The sequence below is a fragment of the Daktulosphaira vitifoliae genome, unplaced genomic scaffold (genome assembly GCF_025091365.1).
Source record: "Daktulosphaira vitifoliae isolate Bord-2020 unplaced genomic scaffold, ASM2509136v1 Scaffold_1, whole genome shotgun sequence".
NCBI classification, from domain to species: Eukaryota; Metazoa; Arthropoda; class Insecta; order Hemiptera; family Phylloxeridae; genus Daktulosphaira; species Daktulosphaira vitifoliae.
Window position 1 is genome coordinate 53143325 of NW_026099572.1, and position 24069 is coordinate 53167393.

The 24069-nt window shown below is 32.2% G+C and overlaps 1 protein-coding gene across 1 annotated transcript in view; it reads left to right on the forward strand.

Annotated features, from left to right (window-relative positions):
• The first annotated feature begins 593 nt into the window (after positions 1-593).
• Positions 594-24069, forward strand: part of LOC126895228 (uncharacterized) — a 93386-nt gene continuing 69910 nt past the window's right edge. Inside the window, exon 1 of the mRNA XM_050666853.1 lies at positions 594-844. Coding sequence (XP_050522810.1) covers positions 795-844 — 50 coding nt within the window. The 5' untranslated portion in view covers positions 594-794. The remainder of the gene's footprint in view (positions 845-24069) is intronic.

A 24069-nucleotide genomic window follows, 5' to 3' on the forward strand; every position in this document is an offset into this window, starting at 1 on the left:
AACCGAAAGATGTGCTCATGATCTATGCACTACGAATAAGTGAAATCAATTTGGTTCGTGCACCAAAACGTTTGATAATTGACAGTAAATAATACAATTTACTTAAAATGTCTATTACTGTGCCATTAAGTTATCAAATGACTAGGGGGTTGTGACTAAGTAATGCTGAAACGAAAGTGTTTTTCGCATCAAAAGTTATTTGTGTACATCAAACACTTAATGATAATGTAAACATTGAATTCGTGAAGTAGTTCAGCATCCCATAAGTAGAAAACAGGGAAAACAATATAACTGTTAAGATAATAATATAATAAGTAACGTTAGGATAGTGCACCGCCGATAATCGTTTCGTGATGGTCTCTCCGGATGGACCGCCGAAGAACGATGGCGAGCTGGAGCAGAACAAAAATAGTAACAATAATAACAATAATTACACTACCTGTGGTCAGCGGCCGCGCGCGGGGTCTTCGAGAGTGGGCGCAAGATCGATGCTGCTGGTGCTGCCGCCGTCGTCTTTTGTTGCCTCGCGACGTTGCCCGGGACGACGACGGCTGCCGTCGCAACCGGTTCCCAATAGGAGGCGCGCACCGGCAGTTCTCGGCCGGATCACCGACCGTCGTGTTGTGCGCTTTGTGTGTGTGGCGTGTGCTTTATTGTGGTGCGCGCTCATCAATACTCATTAGGATACCACCATCTCATTGTTGTGCCGTTTTTTTTAAGCGACAATGTTTTTTCATGTTTCTTCGTTTGATCGCCGCTCTACATAAACCAATAACACAGTGGCGGCTGCTGCCATGTTCTCCGGCAGGACTAGGTCCAGTGTCCGGCTCAAGGATCCAAAAAGGTTGGTCTCGTCTTGTTTTAAATGAACGTTTATTACTATTATTTTGTTCGTTTATTATTGTTTTGCACCTGCAAATGGTTCGGGCCGATATAATGCGGCAGCGCATGACAAATGAGGATTAATATTATCATCGGAAACTCGTGTATACCGGTTTGGGTGGTCCACGGAGAAGGTCCAGGTATGAGGGCGGCCCTCACCCTGTTACGTCCGACGTCTTCACTGTATCGGAGACCTTTCATTACCGTTTGGCGTTTTTTTTACGGTTGTTTCTCTTCCTCGTCCCATACACACCGTCTGAAACACGGAAAGATATTATCGATTTTTTAATAACCCCGTGTACCGTTCGATTGTTGTTTGCGTTACGAGAGATTTATCGCCATTAAAAGGTCTGTATCCTCTAAAGCAGACGGGGCCGTTTACACGAACGGGTTCATTTTGGTGTTCGTTTCCTATAACCGTCGCCGCCAGTTTGATAATTAGTTGTGTAATTTCAATAATAACATTGCATGTACATGTGTCATATTTGCCCATTCTCTTGAATTCGTAGTTCGGGTCTCGGTTCCTCGACTACGAGGAATTCGTTACGTTTCTCCATTAAACGACCGACAAAAGACACGGTACTTTGTTGGCGGCTTGTGTTGATACATAAAAATAAAAATTGTGATCGTGTACTCGATATCAGACGCCGACAAAGACTCGGTGGCATTACTGTTTTTGTATGGGGTGCGAAGTGAAACTATCGTGCTGATAAATTTCCAAACATGATATTCGTCCAATGTTAGCAGGGCCAAACCAGGCCGTTAGTACGGTAATTATTGTAAAGTCCGGACTACTGCCGTTATTGTGTTACTGCTGAGAGTGAAGAGATTTCCCAAGAGATCGCTATCTCCTAGGAACTCCGGATCTGACTTTATGTGTGCGAAATTATCATACCACTTCACTTCCCGAGTCATTCAATTACTCCGCACACTCTTGTGTGTTGTTTTTATTAATACGTTTTTTTTTTTTAATCTGGTATTGTTGTACAAACATGTCTTAGTACGAAATACTTGAGAGGGAATAGGTGGCGGCAAAAGAAAACACAATCTACCACAGACTTTCCGTGGCCCGGCTGTAATTGGCTTTAGTTTCGCCGACGCGTGGGAACATTCTCATTTGTGTACTCACAATGACGACGAAAATCATTTAACGAACTGCGTTCTGTAAAGTTTAAGGTTGCTGACGGTAAATTAGACTGTTCGCTGGCTTCTGAAGTGATTACAGCCGATCGTCAGCTGGATTTAAGACAAGCGCCGGAATCTTAAGGCTACACTGTCCAAAGTAATTAATTTATTCGGTTGGGTAATGATTCGTATATCGTTTAATCGATGTAATACAGAAATCTACCTAAAATTTTTCAGTTGAAATGATAGGCGGTATCAATGGCGAACTGACACGAAATTAATTGAATATTTTTTATAGATATAGTTATTCAGAAGACATATCGAAAAAAACTACCTGATGCTTTTAGACTAGAAATGCTAGGATTCAATGTCGAATCATTATCATAAAGAGCCAGCTATGTCCATTAAGTTTAGATGTATTTTAACATAAAAAAATCAGATAAAACAAAAGTCTTTGATGTTTGTTTAGTTGTTATTGTTGTGGTCATTTTGGTTTAACCTTCGGGGCTGCAATAAATGGAAGATATACATCGAGGTAACGATACATGTACACCCTTGTGTTCATCTTAAAACGTTGTCGGCGTAACGTGTCAAATAAGAATAAAACACGTGTATTATATTAAATTTATCGCACAGAGAATACCTCAACTGTGTCAGTTATTTATTTTATCGACTCCAATTGTAGACCTTGAAAATCCTTCGTTTCCGTGAGAAGAATTGTTCCAATGCGCTTAGATGTCTACAATAGTCTGTTAATGATTAAAAACATTTATTTTTATTACAAATCTAGCCATCAACTAGTTGAAATATGTGTTAAAATATGAAATAGTTATTAACGTTTCAAAATATACATTTAACTTGAATTTTTTACTATCGTATTTGATAATCTATTTAAAAATGACTTTAAAAAATATATATATGATAAAAATCGCAAGTATTACCCAACAAGTCATACGAAAAACAAATTAGTAAAAATAGTTTATTTAGATTTACTTTACTAATAATATGACTCTGTTCATTACTAATCAAGCCTAGTCTTTTTTCTATAAAACTGACGCTTACATGGTTTGAAAAATAGCAAGGTGCTTCAATTATTAAATAATTTGTAATCGAATTTTGAATTGGAAGTACCGTAAAAAATATTTGAAGATATGTTAACGATTGATGAATATTCGAGTGCTTAATAATGTAGGATTGTACTATTGTTAGAATAAACACGACTTCCTACTATCGATATCAGCATAAACCGTTCATCTTTGATTGTGATGATAAACTGCAACGGGTAGGTTACGTGCTAACGGTAAAGTACGTTTGCTCTTCACGAATATTTAAATTTCCGTATACAATTTTTGTCAGGGTAATAAATGTACATAATACACATGTGCTCATATTATAAAGTCTAATAAATACTTTACATGCTAAATATATGTATATAATGCATAATTTTTGTATCTATTTTACTGTACTATAACGAAGTGGAATAATATTCACTGAATTATTTTTATGTAATATTTTTAACCAACACTAGTACAATAAGATCAAAAATTTGTTTTGTATCAGAATAATAGGCAAAAATCACAAGGCTTGAAAACACTTTCGACGGAAATAATCTACAGTTATGATTAAAATATTATGTAAATAATATGAACATTCTTTATAAACTTAATTTTCAACGTAAACAATGTTTATGTGTCGTTCTTTATTATTATTGTTCTCAATAGTTTTTATTATTGTTTTATTGGTAAAACAATCATACGAATTAGATAAACACCTTCGGTAATGATTTATTCAAACTATTGCAAAATAATGTGTGATATTAGAAATACAACACAGTTACTTGTTAAATAAAAATTAACTGACGTATTAGAATATATTATTTTTTAGACGGATTCATCATCTACTATTTAATTTAATTAAAATTTATTTTACGTAACAATGTGAACAGTTAAATACCAAATATTAACTTCCAGTTTTAATAAGATTATTTATATTCCATTAATGTATTTAAATCCGTTTCGGGTTATGTATAAACGATGCTAATGGCACTGGCAATGAATTTCCAAAAATGATTTTTCGTTAATACTAAAAGCACAGCGGTCGGACGGCTTTACATCTTTGCGATTGTGTTCTATAAATGACGCCTGTTAACGGTATAAAAAGCAAGGTCGTGTCGACGACAATGTGCACAGCAACTATGCTCCGAAGTGTAAATTTGAATTTCTAAAATGCCAATTTGACGCATATAGATCAGGTCGTGTTGTACGATTATGCAAATGTTGCGGATTTTTAGATTTAGCTGAAGACCTCTGCTGATGACGACGACGATAATGATAATAATAATAATAATAATAGCATTTGGATCCATGTGATTTGCTCGTAATTATTTACTCGGCCGTGATTCGCTTAGTCAGCATCACATATGCATACGGGTCCGTTGACCTCAAGGCTAGCCAGCCACATGGCTGCCGTGCATCTAGGATGATGATTATACCTGTACGCCACCGTATCGTAGACCATCTTAAAAACGCTCGGATAGGTCACTTTGTCGCCAGTGGAACATACGAGACAAAATGGAATAAAAAAAATACCAGATAGACCCGAGTATAGTATCGACAAGTAGGTTTGTTTCTCGCACTTCCAGTGCATTACAGTGTGCATCGATAGTAGCGGCTCAAGTATAGTCTCGTCATCGTTTAAAAGTGTCCGACCAGTCCCTTTAGTCTGCGACTTCGGACCTGTGGAATAACAATAACTTTGACACTTGAAAACGTTCGAACGAGTGACTTCTCGTTGCGTCCAAAAACGTGAAAATATAGTTGCAAGCACATAGAGGTTTTTTTAATAATATTGCTGTAACTTATTGAACAGGTTGGAGGGGCGTAAGTAACCGTGAAAAGAATACACCGAAATAATTACCACGTTTTCGGCGTGAACATTAATTTAATGACACCTAAGACGCGCTCGTTAAATATTAAAAAACAATGAGTGTGTCCAATCAAATGTGGATCATTGGAATAATAAACACTGAAATATTAAAACACCTCATGTAAGAAAGAATCAAGTTTATTGATTCTACTTGAACGTATAAAAGAAAATAAAGTAATTCGGTGTGAGTGCTGACCCATGTCCGACTGATTATGACATCTATTAACGGACACATTATAAATTTAAACACCGGTCAATATTTTTAAGAACTTATTTGACAAATTAAGAACAAGATTATATTAAAATGGATTATACACAAATTTTGCTAATCAATTGTTCGTTACAATTAATGTTTATTTACTGATTAAAGATTTTGAAACATCATAAAAAGGGAATTATAAATTTAGTTATGATATACACGATCTATTTCACTGAAAAAATATGATCCTTATTATTTACATAAATTATAACATCAATATAATTAACTGTATTTCCTAGTTATTTTGTTAAATTTCCTTATATTTTAACGAAGTATGATTATATATATATATATATATATGATTAGTTTAATAATCAATTGTATAATATAAATATGATAAATTTACTTCCGATATTAAAATATCTTTTAAATTAAACATACTTAATATTTAATTAATCAATTAATACCTAAATAAACGTGCAAAGGTAAATAAACTGTATAATTAGTGCTATATAAATATGGTTGGGGCATGAAAAATTAGTCTTTCCTCCAATAATTGTGCATGATTTTCATTTGTAAAATAATTAATATTTACACAAGAGGCTATTTTTTTACAAACCACTAAAAATTAAAAAAATAAATTAGGTGTACCAAATTTAACTTGACAACTTCCATATTGTTTTCTTATATTTTTAACCCTCGGTAGCGAAAGCTGCACTACGTTTATTTTTTAGAGTCTATCGCGGCCTTTCCATTCCAGTAGATTACTTCGGATAATATTACTATCATTTTTACGTTTTACGCAATACTTATTAAATAACAGGACATTGACGACTATTAAAATAATATTATTGAGCAAATGAATGGTGATGAACGTTCAAATGACAGGTGAAGACTTACATTCGAGTGATGATAATACAATCGAAAACAACATAATTGGAAACGAGAACTCTTTTTAATCCCCTGGTCTTGACAGTTTAATTAACGTTTATTATAATATATAATCATTTGCAATTTATACGTTGTATAATAAAATAGTTAAGTACGTTCAAAATATTTTTTTCAATTTATCATGACATAATGTTACGTTACTTAAAAAACAACCACACGACTTAAAAGAATTTTAACAACTATTAAATACCATTTACGTTATCTAATTTTCCATTCAATTAATTTTAATAACAACTATTGAGGTTATATATGACTAGAGGTACGAATTCTGACAATACAATGTTTATGTTTAACTAAATCGTCTCCGTAGCATGTTTATCTTCGCGGTATCTGCAAAACTTTACAGGGATGAAGTATAGAGGAATCGAGTTGTATCATTATGCTGTCCAACACAAAATAGTCGTTATACTTTGCACCGAGTCCGCCTATTGTGACCGAGGAAAAAAGACATGCCTACTAGGAAAATGTGTGCGCTCATTTTCGCCATAGACCATAATAACCTCCACTGCGATAACGACAACGAAGAATGACACAATGCTTTCTCTGAGTATCGAAGGCACCTGTGTAGTGCACATTTGACCTTTACAGTCTCAAAAGATCCGTTTATTAAGCGCTATAATATACGGCGGGTTGGTATTTTCAACTGTTTGTAAAATACACTGATGTTCCAATAGTAAAAACAATGGACATGTTTTACGATCGTGCCGTTGCCAGGACCAACGTATCTTATCACAACAACTCGTTCCTTATGGCGACACTAAAATGCAAATTCTATCTGTACTGACCTGTTTCCCCTGTTCAGCACTAAGTTATTCGTTACAGTCTATCAAAAGATGACAGTTTTATGTCTTTAAAAACTTTGTCTTCCTGCAATAACTCGACAAAAATCGTAAAAAATCACACTAAAGTCAGCTGTTTATAAATTGTTAGACGAATCTTATTACTTTAATCATACTTGTTATCTAGCAATCCAGGTACCATTGCATTTTTGTAATTATTATTTCCTTCTCATTATTATCTTTGTTATTTACGATGAATCGAACAATGCGACACATTATTAAACCAGTCGATAAGACCTTATGATGCACCGTTGAAGAAGTTCGTTGGATTTTGGAAGAAATATTCGCCGTAAAGGTCAGTTGTAGCAAAACGGAAAAGGCAGACTTTATTCAAACGATTGCTATCATCGTGACAGAGTTTGTCTTGTAAAAAAACCATTACAACCGGATAATATACTGAGCGACGATGACGGCGCCATTGCCGCCGATAAATTGCCCACAACTAAAGCCTCAAGAGAACTCGGCTCAACAGGGGCGTTCAACCGACGACCGGATGGTCACCGTTTTAACACTAATACTATTATGATACGTTTGCAAGTTTACAACCATCGCAAACTATCGTGATAAGTTGCGTGCTTTACTACTTGATTCATGGATTATGTATTGCATTGTACGTTATTTTATGAATTGCGAAATATCTCCACTATTCACTTAATTTAATATTACAATACAATCCTGTGACGTGTCGAATTGAAACTGCAGAGATTCCATTGTAATTATGTCTAATAACAATAATTTCAAATACACCGTCGGTCAGTAATTGATGAGCAAGATTCAAATTACTGTCATTATGCACGAGCAGTCAGAAAATCAATTTCATTCTACCCGCAGACCACGTTATTACTCTTGACACTGGTTGCGTGCAATAAAATACACTAAAATATTCTATTAGCATTAAATTACTTTAATTGTATACATTTGTAGGAATCTTTTGCTTGTCAACTACGATTTTGTTAAGCTCTCAATTATTTAAGACGCAATAATAACCTACTACAATGACACACGCGTAGTTTAATACTAATTCAAACAACGTACCTTGTTGTCATTTCAAAGTGAAATTTTACAACAGTTTTCGATGATTTATTGTTTTTAAAGTAAATTATTCGAATGCATTACGCATTTTAGATTTTTCTCTTTACCAAGAATGCCCACAGGAACTTGATATAACGAATAACAGTTATGAATGTTTAATTTTTCGTGTAATATAAATGTTTTCTACTCACGTAAATTTTTAAACACTAAAACTTTAGACAGATTCTAAACTCAATTTTAATAATGTTTATAAAGTTAATTAACTTCTAATGGCGTATGAAAACTATTCTACTAGTTTGGATTACATACTATATAGGTGACATCTAATGATAAAATATGTAAAAATGTTACAAAATATTGGGAATATCTGTCAGCATGAAAAAATATATTAACATAATGAATATATTTTGGAAATAAAAAACGTATTTTAAACGGTCATACTTATTGATAAAATTACAGTAAATTAAAAACCCAACAAAGTGAGGTTATGGCATAGATTGAACAAGTATGACTGATATCTGATTGTGATTAACACCACTGCCATAAAAGATAACTTTCAAAAATTAAGTATAATTTTTTTTTAATTTCTGATTTTTTTTCGTTGACGAGCAATATCTTACAATGAGACTTTGTCGGAGAATTTTTTTTTTATTGTAATACGTTTCAAGAACTTTTTTAAGGATTAAAAAAACGCTATTTTATTGTTGTCAAAAATTGAGTTGAAAAAAAAAATTTACGTGCGTATGAAAGATGGTCCCTTTCAAAACCTTCATTACATAGGTTTTTCATTGAAATTTCACAAAAAGTATACTACAAGAGAGTGCAATATCTTTTTTATTATGCATTAAAATTTTATTAGGATCTCTATTAAAAAAAAAATAATGATAACAATTTTAAAATACACAAAAAAATTTAGAAAATTACATTTTTACAGTTTTGTAATTTTGAGATATTTTTCTATAATTCTAATATTGAGGATTTTTTATTATAATTTTCGACAACAATAAGTTCATTTAATATTTGGGGAGTTTTGATGTATTAATCATATAAAAATCGTATTAAAATCAGTTCAGTAAGAGCTGAGAATTTTCACGAAATGGCAAAATAAAATACATTAATGTAAAATCAATATGAGTAGAATAGTATAAGAAAATTTGCATCTAAAAAAAATCTTCGAAACTTGAATTGTTTGCTCAATATAATTTTCTTTAGACACAAGTTTACTTTATAATAAGGAAACTTTTCAAAGTTGATTGAGCAATTTATTCTTGATTAGGCTGCAACTTCTTTCAAAAAAAAAATCTATTAGTGTCAATCGTTATTAGAAAACATATATTTAAAAGAAAAAAAATAAGAGATATCGTCAAAAAAAATTTTGTACTACAATATTATATGGGCTATGTTGCTGAATCTCTGGTTGATGCCGTTAACCACTCTCCGTCAACCCTGTAGCGGTCGTGACCCGTGGTCTGTCAGTGATAAATGGCCTACAGACTTTGGCAATGTCGGAACCTGCATCTGATAAGTTTTTTCTATCCGATTCCTTCTCCTCCATTGTACAATGGACACAACAACACGTACGTGTTGTGTCTTGGGTTTGCCATCGTTTCGTATTGTTTCTGTTTGCGCCCATGTTTGATAGACCGGTTTGTTTTTCGGAAACCCGTTGCTAAATTATTGCGATGGAATGATTTGTTCACCAATTGCATGGTTCGGTCTTATTTGCTTTTAAGTCGACACATCGTCTTGAGGTTTACAAGATGTGTAGAAATCAAGGTGATGAGTTTAAGGCCTTAAAACCTGCGTTAAAGGGTCTTAAATCACGTCCGGTCTCGTAGAGAAGTTTTTTTTCAACTACAGCGAATCGGGTCAAATTGTTTGACACGCGACCAGTGAATGCCAATTGTGAGTAGGTTTATGAGTACACAAATGGCAAAGGACAACAATAAGAAAATAAATATTATTGTAATCGTTTTCGGTTATTATTTTACTGTCAGACCTGAAGTGGTGTAGTTTCTTTAGGCGATATATGCTTAAAATGCTCACTCTGATCACGTATGCTTGTAACAATACTTCGTGCAGAATCAAACCAAACGCACCAATTTCCATTTAATCTTGGTCACGTGTAACGAGTACACATCAACAACATGGCCATTTGTTATCTCGGAAAAATTATCATTATTTATTTGATGTCCAGACCAGTCGGGTTTTTTTTTCCCTATAAAACCTTGTCCATAGCTTTAGCGAAAGCGTCTCATAATTTTATACCTATAGAAACTTTATTTGGAGTTTCCTTACAACTTATCAACTTGAAATAACAATGTTACCACATAATCTCTTAACACATCCAATTTATTTGCAAAAATCACCTTTTAAAAAGTCATATGATTATTCGCAACTTGCTTGGGTAACATTTTAACTATTATTATTTTATACACTGAACGTATTCTTAACGCGTGTTTATTTAAAGTCATAAACGGACCGGAAGCTATTAGTAAAAAATAATATAAACATTGCGTAAGAAAGGTTTAAATAATAATTTACCATCATCAAAGCATGTGCGGCATATGCAAAAAGCGATTACTATCTTAGCCAATGAAGTTTCATGTGTAATTATTATAATATGATATCTGTGTTATCACCCAACGCAAATCACGGACACTTTTTATTTCGAGTCTTGATAGTTAGTTTAAATGTATATAGAAATATGATTTCACCAAATTTAAACGTGAGAGAAAAAAATATATCTATTTAGAGAATCTATCCGAGTTTATATGCCTAAGCTTTTAATAGACGAGCCAGATTTATGTGAAATTAAGCTTTATAAAACTACTTAAGTTATTTTAACTTGGTATTAAAATATTGTAGTAAATAAAATTTCCGTTTTTTAAGTTAATGTTTTCTTAATTTAAAAATTTTTAAGCCACTATAAAATTTCTTGTTATTTTTATATAAGTTTTTAATTAATCGAAAAGAATTGTCTCTTTGTTGAAACATATCAATCTAATCAATTATCAATTAGTTTTTATAATAGTAGACAATGCGAACACTACCTACGCGGTGACGACTCGGTGGCATCAATAAATCTTAGCTTACAGGATATATGGAATCGAAAAAAGTCACGGGGGGCGTAAAAACGAATAATCTTTTATCGGTAATAAAATATTAAGTTTCCGGAACATAACTCATCCGTAAAATATTATTAGCAGGGTAGTTTTTAACGTAAAATCGTTTGCTGGGGTTTAATTTGAGATGTGTAGTAACGGATAGCTTGGGGGTCTAAACATACAGGGTTTAAAATAGTCTTTAGTAGTGAGAGACGCCCATTGGAATTTCGAATCTTCATTTATGATCAGTTTCGGTGTTAGTATGTGTTTTAATGAATGTATCCAATATTTGTATACCTAGTGTAAAAAAAAAAATACATAATAATTGCGTTCATTTTAGATAATGGCATAGGTGTATTGTATAGAGTATCATTGACATTTCAGTTTAGTAAGTGACTTTAACGCAAGATCATAATATATACAAATATTTTAACGTTTATTTTTGAATCCATATAAGCTATCGTAGAACAAATTATTCAACTAATTGGAGTGTAAAACTGATTTAGTATAAATCTTTTAACAATCGAATGACGATAATGCTTATAGGCATACGTTTAAAACTGCATTCTGAAATATAGTAACAAAAGTAGTATCTACAAAACTTGAGCTATGAATAAGATCAAGATGATATGTGATTTCAGTTTAAAACCAGTTTGTCCGATGACCCGGTGCTTTTCCGCATGTTATAATGTCTTTGTATATTTTATACATCAACGTTTAGATAAAAATGAAACTATAAAACTGTATTTTGATGTACAAAGTGATAATTGAAAAAACTCATCAATGTGATATTCTCGATTATTAATTTTGATTTTAAACTAAATGTATTCGTATTTATTTTTATACTACAAATTTACTAATATAATAATAAAAAATGTTGTAAGTTAATTTTTATTTCTATTTTCTTGGATAAATTAACATATGCTCCACTGTTAAATCAGCCGATATCTGGATGGAACCAAATTATTTGTCAAATTCAAACTTATTACAATAGTATAATAAATTGTACAGTACAACAGGAATAAATCAAAACGTATAGGTCATGGCCAAAAATAATAAACCTACGGTGAAAAAACATAAGATATTCATTCTTTTATTTGTAGCCACTACTTCCCACGAATATTAAAAATTAAAACACATTTTTCTTCATACGACCGTATAATTTTTCTTACAATATGTTTACTAGATATAAAAAAGTCAATAAAACACCTTTTTTTACAGATATTTAAATTACTTAATTCATAATTAACGTAGCAGAATTTGTATTATATAATTTTAGTAAAGAATAATAATTAATAAACTGATAATTATTTCAACGTTATTTATTATTCAATCGATAAGTTAGCGACGATAACTTATCAAAACTTTAATAAAAAATTTGAGGAGGCATGTAACACATCTGTAGTCTACAGGCTGTAGACAGACACATTAAACACATACTCACCCTGAACATACTATTTCAATCAATCCAATCGACTTTCGTTAGAAGCACACAACAACAAACGTGACGCCCATAACAACTTGATTGTATAAAGTGTTAATTTTTCAAATTTGACACATTATCATAATAAGCGGAAATTTCCCTAGACCTACTTTCTATGTGTAACGCGACAATAACTGAGAATTTGTTTATGATTTTCTCTGTCCATAATCCATGGAAACATGACGCTCTCTATTCATCCTTAAGTGCCAGTGTCGGACGAGCGAATTCAAACGGGCGATAATAAAAATATATTACTGTTATTGTTGTTATTATTTTCGTAACCCACGATTAATTAGTTCGGCTGGATTCGGCCAAACTCCTTTCACATCGTCCTCGGTCGAATGATAAGCACAACTGCCATGGTATTTTATTATTATTATTTCATCTGCCGTAGACTTATTCAAATTATTCACGTGTTTTTGATAAATGAGCGTCGTCGTTGTGCCGCCGCCGACGCCACTACTTGTCTAAGACAGTAATGACTCTTCATTAAAGCACTCCGTAACCGTGGTTGACTCTTATGTATGACCGCATTGCAGTAGTAGCCGGCAGAAGGTTGACGTGCACACGCGGTCGTCTCCTTTAGTTAACAGACGCGTGCTATTTCAATGACAATATCGCGCGGAGGAAACGACTATGATGGTCGTGATCTGGACAAAAGGTTCTCTAGGTACCTATAGAACGAAACTAACAGAGAGACTATTTGAGTGCTATATCCATAAATGGAAAGTGAATGTGGGTTCGGGTTCTTTTTTCTGTAATATACACATGCATTGTAAAAAGAAGAGTATATTCAGTCGTCCAGGAAGAGAAGACGCATAGTCATCTCTATTTCCAATGACAATTCCGACGAGCTACGTATGATATAAAATAATATATGTATAAGAGCGTATACAACACTCTAAAACACAATACAAAGGTATAAAAAAAAGGTAATCCGTTACTATGGCACACAACTCAAATGGTCGTATATGATATAAATGCAATGTGTTAGCGCGCGAGCCGTCACTGCCGAATGAAAAACAGAGTACAATAACCTCTTTCGGAAAAAAACGCCTTATGCTCGGAGGCGAATGCCTTTCGCGCATCTTTATGTGTATCTCTCTCAATCGAGACCCGAGCAACATCGTGCAGAATAACAATTAATTACAATATATAATTCGATGTAGATACTCCGCGTTTCTATACTGCTAATAATGCTCCACTATTATTATTATTGTTGCTGTTTGCTATTTTGCATACTTGACCTGTCAAAAAATAAACCGAGGGAAGAATATTAGTGATATTAATCGAAATCGACGGCCCTAGTCAAGCGCACGATGTCTAATAAACAGAGTGGTTTATGAATTCCAATCAATTGGTTTGGAAACGTCTCAGCTGATGTAATATCTTCGTAACTATGTATACTATTTATTATTTCCAATCGAAATTCTAATAACGTAAATAACAGGTACCCAGTAGGAATAATTGAAAAATACCACGATGATAATTTCAAGCAAAGTATTTTCTAGTATTTAAACCGTCCGAATGATCACTTGTTACGATTGTTGACGTTGTTACGCGTTCTCTTAGAAAAATATCCAATGTTTTAACGTACGGAAAACCTCTTAAAGTTCCAAGCCATTTCTCAAATAAAACTCAAAAACTTCCTAACGGCCAGTCTGAGATGTTTTAACTGACTATTAAAATAATTAATTCAATTTAAAATAACATGTTCATTTTGACCATCAGTCAGAATAATGTACCATCCCACGCTAAGGATATTGCCGACGGATGGATCACATAACAATTGTAAATGTAAGATGGGTGTATTTAATGAATAGACACAACACTAAGTATTATATTTGTTACTACATGCACCGTACCCTCGATGTAACCCTATGCGCTCCACACCCTTAGTGTAAGCAATCGAAACTCCCACATTTAAGTATTCAATAACAATTATAACTCGTCATACATACCTGATTGATTGAGCGTTGAATAGAAATTTTTGTCATCCCGGGGTGTGAACAATTGTACCACGTATTGTATGCATAGTGATGATCTCCGAGAAATCAATGAGCGATTAGATCAGATAATAAATTATTAAATTTCACTAGTAATTCCTACACCTTTTAAATGATATAATATCATATGTAATTGATTAAAATACGTTCAATGTTCTTTATTAAAATCTATTTTCATTATATAACGACAGAAGGTTAACGCCAAGTGATATTATAATTTCTACTGTCTAATGGTTTTACAAAGGTATTTACTATAACTATAACATACGCACTCAAATACTCGTGTTTCACTTGCGCGCCTCATAAAATAACAAAAATAAACACATCTGATTTCATTTCTACAAAAGGCACGACTAGGTTTATCCTGGTAAATTACTGAAAAAATATTTACTTCAAATATGATTAATAGTTTTTAGTGAATACACCATTATATTCATTAAAATTAATCAGACACTGTAGTCATATCAATATTTAATAATAAAGACACCGCAATTCACAGTTTGGTCATTCAAGTTTAGTAAAAAATAATAAACAATACAATTTGTTTTAATGGACGACCATATTAAAAGTATTGTTTGCGACAAACGTTGCAATTGATTAGTTTTATTTTTTATGAATTTTGATAAAAAAAAAAGATAGTTTTACAAAGTATTATCAAAAAAAAAAAAAAAACGTTTTCTTTGTATCGCACACGATGAAAATAAAGATAATCACTACCTCTTAACGACTTGCATGTTACATAACATTCTAACCAGACGATACATGGAAGATCAATCTTAATGACGTGCTATCATCATATATTTTAACGTTCATCACGAGCAGAATAATAATTTTTTCGAAATCTGTCAAGTAGTTAATATGAGTACATGATATTTTTACCCATAAACACAGTTACAAATTGCGACACGTCTAAGCAAATATTCGTTAGTACTTCACCGACTCGCCGTCGTGTTACGTTAAGTTGAATAATTTTGATGAGCTATGGAAACAAAATTTAGAAAAAGATTTTCGATACTTTATCCGATTTAAGTCTTTTTTCTCCCCTAATTCGGATAATATCTTCTAATATGATTGATAGATAGAGTGACATGAGTTATTTGGCTAATTCCTCTAGCAAATTTACACAAGTGTAAATTATGTCACTTGGAGGAACGCTGTCCGTGAAAATTTTATTGTACCTAGCCAACAAATGTATGTCTTCTATCTATTGTATGGAGGAGATTCCACTTCGTAGAAGAACACACGCGTCGGGATTGAGAATAGTGACAACGGCACGGTAAATTAATTAATCACTACGGTGTCGGACCAGCTGAAGCGGATCATGGTCTGAGATGGGGAAAGGGTTTAAAAAAAAAACTTTTAACATAATAACCGTTTAGTGTACTGATTGTCTACACAGATCTAGGGAACGACAATAGGACTGAAGCATTTTCCGTGTCCGTCTCAAATCCCATACGTTTAAAGTAATATTTAAATAATATATGTGCGTTATACACATGTTTTCTTTCGAAGCACAGGCGCCAGTCAGCGGACGGAATGTAGTTACGTTGCGCAACCCACGACACCATCGTCGTTGTCTGTGACGCGGCGCTGCGTATCATAATAATATTATTTTAGGCATAGATTTAACGCGTTATTATTGTAAATCTATCAGAACCGCACATTTCTACCCGACAACCTCATAGGACGTTGTGCAACACTCGTTGAATTTACATAACAATGTGCCAGCCCTTTATGTGATTTGTTGTTTCGTGACCGACAGCGAACTTGGACAATTTGACGAATGCATAAACACACACCTGGAAATATTTAGTTAATATAAGTTGAACACAAAGAATATATCTAAAAAAACGTTAATCGTGATAAATAACTAGCATATTCTACCGATATTACTTCAATTGAGACGAAATCAACTCTATGCTCGACATGACCACATTAACAAAAATGTTTTTTTGCTATTAAATTATTATTGACATAGTCATCTATCTTGAATTATTTTATATACACTAATTTTGGTGTAATTTTGGATAAACGAAACCTGTTGAACGTTCAACTTATACCTCGTCAGGGATGTTTGTACAACAATTTCATGTACTAGGACACTTTGATTTCGATAAAGCAAAGTACACGCACTTTCTATTTCATAACACATTACTTTCGACAAACAAACAACGTCTAATTATTTATTTATTCATTTATTTACGCATGTACACGATTTCGTAATTCATAGGTTCATATTATCTAGTCGACATCACAATGCGTGAGTTGGACGTTTTTTAAAACCTCAGCAAACTAATATAACACTTTAGGTGATCAAATTCATTGGGAATCAAACGTAGTAATTGTAGTTAATACATTGGGCGGATATATTTTTCAATAACAATAAAATCTGACGGAAAGCGTACTAAAGAAATAGTCTATTAAATGATCACTTAATTAATACAAATTATTGTTATGTACGACAATCTAAGTGACATTATCTCGTATCAAAATTGAGATAATTGAACATTAAACCAAAACGTTAACATTTTATGTAACGCGACGTAATAAAGAAACGAAATTGTTTTCATTGACTTGTTAAATGTTAATGTCACGTGTTTAAGCTTAGATAACTTGATAGTGAATTAGATTAAATGCTTTTATGGAATAGTCGTGTCGTAAAAAATATTTTCATACATGCACGTTACTCGAATTACTTTAAAACTAATCATTTGAAACTGTTATATGCAATATTTTAAGTAATTTATTAATAATTTATATTTGAATACGCTTATAATATCATTACTTAAAAGACATATTTTTCATCGAATATATCATTTAAATGTACATTAAATGTGAGTTTTAATTAATAAAATAATTATGAATGAAAATTTATTAAAAATATCTAACTTAAGTTTTTTAACTGTTCAAAAATTAATTTTAAACGAATATATTAATTACTAACGAAATCGATTAGAATGATCTCAATATAATGCTAATACGCATAAAAAACCTTAAGTTTCATATTTTTGTACATGTAATCATATCTAGATTTGTATACATAATACTTTCGTGACACAGTAAACGTTAACTGAGTGTCGTTTATTTAACATTAAAAAGGGNAATCGATTAGAATGATCTCAATATAATGCTAATACGCATAAAAAACCTTAAGTTTCATATTTTTGTACATGTAATCATATCTATTACAAATACTATTTTGACTTCTGCTTTGTCCGACTCCGTGAATTTCACACGGCAGCAAACGAACGTCTTAGTTGTTACACTGTTGAAATAGGTCCGGTGGATCGTTTATCAAGATTTTCCGCCTTTGTCATTCGTTTTGTCCGCGTACACCAACGTTTTTTTATTCCTATACCGTTACATTACAATTTAACATGAACCACAACCCCGGAGGCACAACCCCCACCGTGTGGAAACACATTCCGATATTAAAGGATAATATACGTCCTAGTACACCGACAGCTAAAATCCAATTATAAAGCTGACAACGCGTCCATAAGATTTTCGATAGATGAGTATTTACGTAGGCACTAAACTGCTGTAATGTACAATCTATAAAAACGTTGCACATGATTTTTATGTTGGGTAACTCATCGCCTCACTTATCATATTCGCGTTTCGTAGCACATAAGTGCAACTATCGTGAAACGAGTGTATGTTAGAACGGCCCCACGTATTAACCGGCTGATTGATGAGACGTATTAACGATTAGAATGGTATTTAAATAATCTTGTCTCATAAACGGACCAGTTAAAAATATGTGAGCTGAAAGAATCTACAGGCAATCGCAATTGTGCCAACTTCAGCTGATCTGTACCGTCAGCGCCCATTTAATAGCGCTACATCCGGACGGATCAAAAAATCCCTTCAGACAGTGATAAATTCTTGTGCAAAACGATTGTGGTTGCTTGGAGGTTGACATACGCCTCCAGTTATGTTAAACAAGTCGATAGATATTAATTATTCATTAATAAGTAAATGTGTATAAATAGACTTACAGTGGTTAAAGAGAGTAAAATGTACTTGTATATTGAAATGGTGGGCGATAAATGGTGTTGGAGTCGGGCCAGTAAAATGTGTGCAGGTAACGAGTCGGTACGATATAATTTACTGGGACATTTATGGTTTGGCCGGATGAGGAACGAATGGGACTGATCGTCACGGTGATGCACTACAAAGCCTCTCCAGAAGGAACCTAACACGATTTTCAAGCAAACAAAAAAATAATCACATCTCAAACATTAGCCAGGACGCATAACGTACACGATTTTCTATGGATACACCAGTGTGTTGTTGGTAAAAATGTTCAATGGTAAAATGACATGTTGTAAAAAAAACAAGCCAGTTTACAATTTACACAACTGATAACACCACTATTGGCATGATTTTTAAACGACGATTACGTTCCGGAGCACACTGTAACGTAGATAACATTGAATTATGAGCATTTTATTTTTCGATGAAAAAATATTTTCGGTAATAATGTGTTTATAAACGTCCGTTTACCAAACTATAACCATCCGTCAGTATTATTCCAGTGATAAACGTTCGTTTGTTGTCATATTTGTTTGTGTTGCAAGAAGATTATCCCCCAAAAAGTTTTTACAAGTAATTTAAGTAAAAATATTATTTTATGCGCAACAATAGGAATTCATCTGTTGTGGGTGAGGGTCAAAAATCAACGGCAGTTTCGTTTTCATCAATTCGATGTACCAGTAACCAGGTCGTCGGTCACACGATCAAATATCACGATCTTCTTCGTTATTACCCTTATTTACATTCTTATTTACGACTATGTCCTTGTACTATTTCTGTGTACAAAATGTTAACGATTTAAAAAAAGAGTTCTAATTTAATGTTTATTTTTCTACAATTCTATCGTGTTAATCCTCAACAGCAGTATTAATACCGTCGATTATCACACATAATAGCTATACATCTTGAATTGCTTTTTTAGATCACACACTCTAGTTAAAATATATTAGCCTACACGTACAGTACAAATTTAACAGGTCCATCACTGAGTTCTCTTAATTATGATCATACTTAAAATCTTTAATTTATTGTGCTTTTTTTAAGATATTAACGGTTCTTTTTATTAATATGTTTTTGACGTTTTATAGTAAGGTGTCACAATAACGGTTGTAAGGTTCATTCACAGTCATTAGAGTGCTAAAGTTTAGTAAAAAAAACAAAATTGCACTATGGCGAAAAACATTGACTTGTTTAACAACTACGTTAAATTAGTCATTAGTTGAATGAAAGCATATTTTCAACAAAGTATTATTTAATATAAATTGTTTCTCGTATTATAAAATATAATTAGCGCAGCCACTTTGACATATTTGAGTAACCCGAAAGAATTTTTAAAACTTGCCAACTGCAATATTTGAAATTTTGACATGGATTGTTCAATTTTCTTTATCAATTCGGTCAAGGTTGTCGTGTAAAATTTTAGCTAATCACTTAATAACTATAAAATTATTAATTAATCTTATAGTGTACTAAAAATCTTAGAGTAATGGTTAAAATATAAAATCGCCCTACCCTTAGTCGGTAAGCAAGAAAAAAAAAATTACTATGAAAAAATCGCAGTCAATCAACACATACGCGTATACATACATGTATATTATCAAATTAACATATTAATACCATCTACCAGAAATGTGTAAATTAAACTTAAACTCTTTCATAGTTAAATAAAAAAAAACGTGAATATTTTTCAAGTGTAATATCGCACTATAATTGAAACACTGTTAATAGACAAGTGAAGTAATTTCATAAAAAAACAGGTGCTAAATCCAATAAAATAGTTTCCTAGTGTCTTTGTATAATCATCACGTTAAAACGTATAAATCCAATTTATTTAAGATATTATAATATTTTATACAACAAGGAATTTTATTTATTTATTTAAACATTTAATCCAATTCGAGTGGGCGATCATGAACACCTAATAAAAACCAAAAAACGTGACTTTAAATATATTTATTTCTGTCAGCTAAAATTTTATAGCGCATTATATTATACAACACATTTGAAATTTAATGGGTTTTTCGGACAACAATCTAATACCATAGTCCTACGCGAAATATTATTATGTGCAACGTCGTCTGCACAAAATCGGATTTTCATAGAAATATCAATGCAATCGTTAATAGAAATAGTTGAGTGCCTTAGAAGGAAATATTAAAGGCGTTTATTTAAATATAATTGGTAACAAAACAACTAAAATGAATAAATAATTCGGAAAATGAGTTGGAATGTGCACACTGTCTACGTGTAAATTACAATAAATTATTGTATTGATAATAATTTATGTTTTTTACTCTTTTACTCTGTTTACTTAAAAACCTTCCTTGTATTGATCGAGTGGACTAACAGTATTGGGTTTCGAAGCCTAAAATGCAGCGATGTCAACAGAACGTTCACCTTTGCAAGTGGTCGCCAACATTAAAAGTAACATTGTCCGTATTCACTGATGAATCACAAAACGTGCCGAAACAACAATACAATTCGTGTTGGAAAATATTTATGAAACAAAACTACAGAAACAGAATTAACGCTACATTATTATTTAGTAATCTGTTTTTTGATGTAATAATAATATTAGATTTGTGTACAGATAAATAATGTATAGCTATTCACACTCGTTGCCTTTCTTGGCTGTGTGTAATTTACCATATGTACAATTTTATTCATCGACCTTATCAGGGTGCGCAACACCGAAAACAACTGACACTCACACGCGGTAACACACGACCGCATTGCGAACGGCCAACACATTTCAGTGGAAACCATAAGCGGACGTGCCAGTGAGGACACGCGCATTCGATTATTGTTGAACTATTCTATCCGCAGATGAGCACGCAAAGTCACCGATGACCGCAGCCGTTGATAAGAAGTTGGAAGAGATCAAGCCGCCACATGTCACGCGCAACAGTCAAAAAAGCCTACTCGCACAAAGCCCTGTGTCTTGTTCACGCGTCGTTGAATTTGAACCTTATGGGAAACATTTACAATTATGCTTCCATGAGTTTAATGTAACGATGCAGAAAGGAATAACACGTGCGTGACGTTTTCTTGGTCTTCCGAATTGATTCTCATTTTATTAACGTATTTCCGTCAATGTATTATTTCATTGTGATGTTTAAGTTACTTACTGAGAGCGCAGTGAACATTATACTCGTATAACTGAAAAACGTTACATTTATTTGCTCGTTATAACAGAAGGATTGAAAATTTCACCAACGATATATGTTTTTCGTTGATATTATGTCTAAGCTGTGAATTAAAACTCTTCTTGTGTAGTCTTTAAATCCAATTCATTAATTTTTCTTAGACCTCTTAAAAGAATTTTAAATATCCACAAAAACCTATGAAAATATATTAGTTTTGCTACAAATTCTTAAAAATATGATACTTTTTTGTAAATTGTGTTTTATTTAACTTCATATATATTAGCGTATGATTTTTTTAGAAAAATGTAAATTTATTATATTAAATAGCCCAAAAATACTATGTAATTTTTTAATCATTTTGACATATATTAATAAAAAACACATAATATTTTAAATTACAATATTTTTTTTTTTGATATTTTAAACTCAACGCCAATATCCGATGGATGTTAGGGATGATTGATTTTCAATAAGCATACGACTCTGAATGCAGTTGTAGAGTTTCTGTATTCGGTATATCTCAGTCGTTGATGCATAACGATTATTTTTTTTCATTAAATAACATTAATGGTTCAAGAATTTTATGGTCTTTCAGCGTTGTCCCTGCCCCCTAACCTCAGTTCCAAAATTACTTTCTAGTTTTTTACTCTCGACATTTCATTATTTCATAAGATTATTTTAAATGTTTTATTTTAAGTTTTACAGGTGCTAGTTGCGGTGACTTCAATGCTCGGTTCTTATTTATGTTTTATATCATTCTTATGTTTCTTACTAACAATAAGTTACTGCGATGATTGTACTTTCAAGCAAATGTCGTTAAAATTTTTTTTTTTAGGTCGAAGCTATTACATTTATATCATTATTGATCTCATTCAAACATTTACACGCCATTTCAGGCCTAATCATTCTATGTGAGACATGTATTTCAAAAATGTCCCATTGTATCCTCTTTACGTAAGAGCCATCGTATAAGAAACAGGTATCGCAATAGTTATTTTTGTATTCAAAGAAGGAATCGTTTTTAGCCGACAATATACCTGACATAATAATGAAATCACAATTGTCAATAAAATATAGAAAATAATAGGGTATTATTAAATCAATCACAGTATTAATTTAGGTAGCTTTTAATGTTTGCCGTCATCTCTATCTTAAATCTATATTTGACTCCAACAAAAAAAAAAAAATTAACTACTCTTTCAAGTTAAAATAATGTTTTTTATAGTTTTTAGTTACGTAAATTAAATTTATTACTGAAGATGAACAAAAATTAAACTTAATTGTGTAAATCTGCAAACTAGTTTTGCGCGTTTTAATCCGGATTATCATATTTCACCCTCGGCATAATAAAGACTACACATTTGACCGGTTTAGAGAATTAAGAATTAACCGGATATGACTGATAAATTGAGTGGTCTAGACGTCGTGTCGTGGGAAGGACAACAGAGGTTTTATAAGAGAAACCGTAGTATTTAAAAAAACACATGACAAATTACTTTATTCTTCATAAGGTGCTTTACTAAAAAACTACGCTACATGTAAAAATGTATATTAAAATATGATACCTACTTAATATGAATGATACGTTATAAACACCATCTTATGTTAAGTTCTTTTTAAAAAGGTATCTTTTTTGTTATTTGTTATTGTTGTTGTGTTTTATACTGCAAAAAAAAAATGGTAAATTGATAGTCTGATTTGAATATAAAAAGAAAATATTTATTATACGTTAACTCCATAGCCTTGAAATTCTTTGTGACGACAAGAAAATTTATCGGACACCATGTACTTATTATGAGAATATCCTATTTATCTACCGATAAAAATATTTTAAAATGGAAGTTGAGTACCAAATTTTGCATACGGAGTGTTTAAAAAGTAAGGAAACAGGTCAATTGTTACAAACAATGAGGACAATAGAAACTCTTTCCCTTGCTTACTGAACACCTTGTATAGTACACAATGTAGTTAGAAATCAATGAACTGAACTTCACATCTAATCAAACATAAACAAGGCATTTCAGGAAACGAATTAAATCTATGTTTTTGAAAATTCAGATATTAATTATGGTATCCAGATTTAAAATTTAAAAAATTACTGACGTAATCAATTTATATCTTTTTTTTATTTATAAACACCGTGTGCAACAAATCTCAGTAAGGTATCTAAATAACAAAGCTCAATATTAGTTATTTAAAAGGCATCACATTCAGTGAGAATCTATGAAGCTAACCATGTAGCTGTAAAGTCAACTTAAATTGATTGAAGTCATTCTAGTTTCCTTTCATTTTGCAAAAATATTTATTGAATTAACTTAGCGGTAAGTACGTGTCGT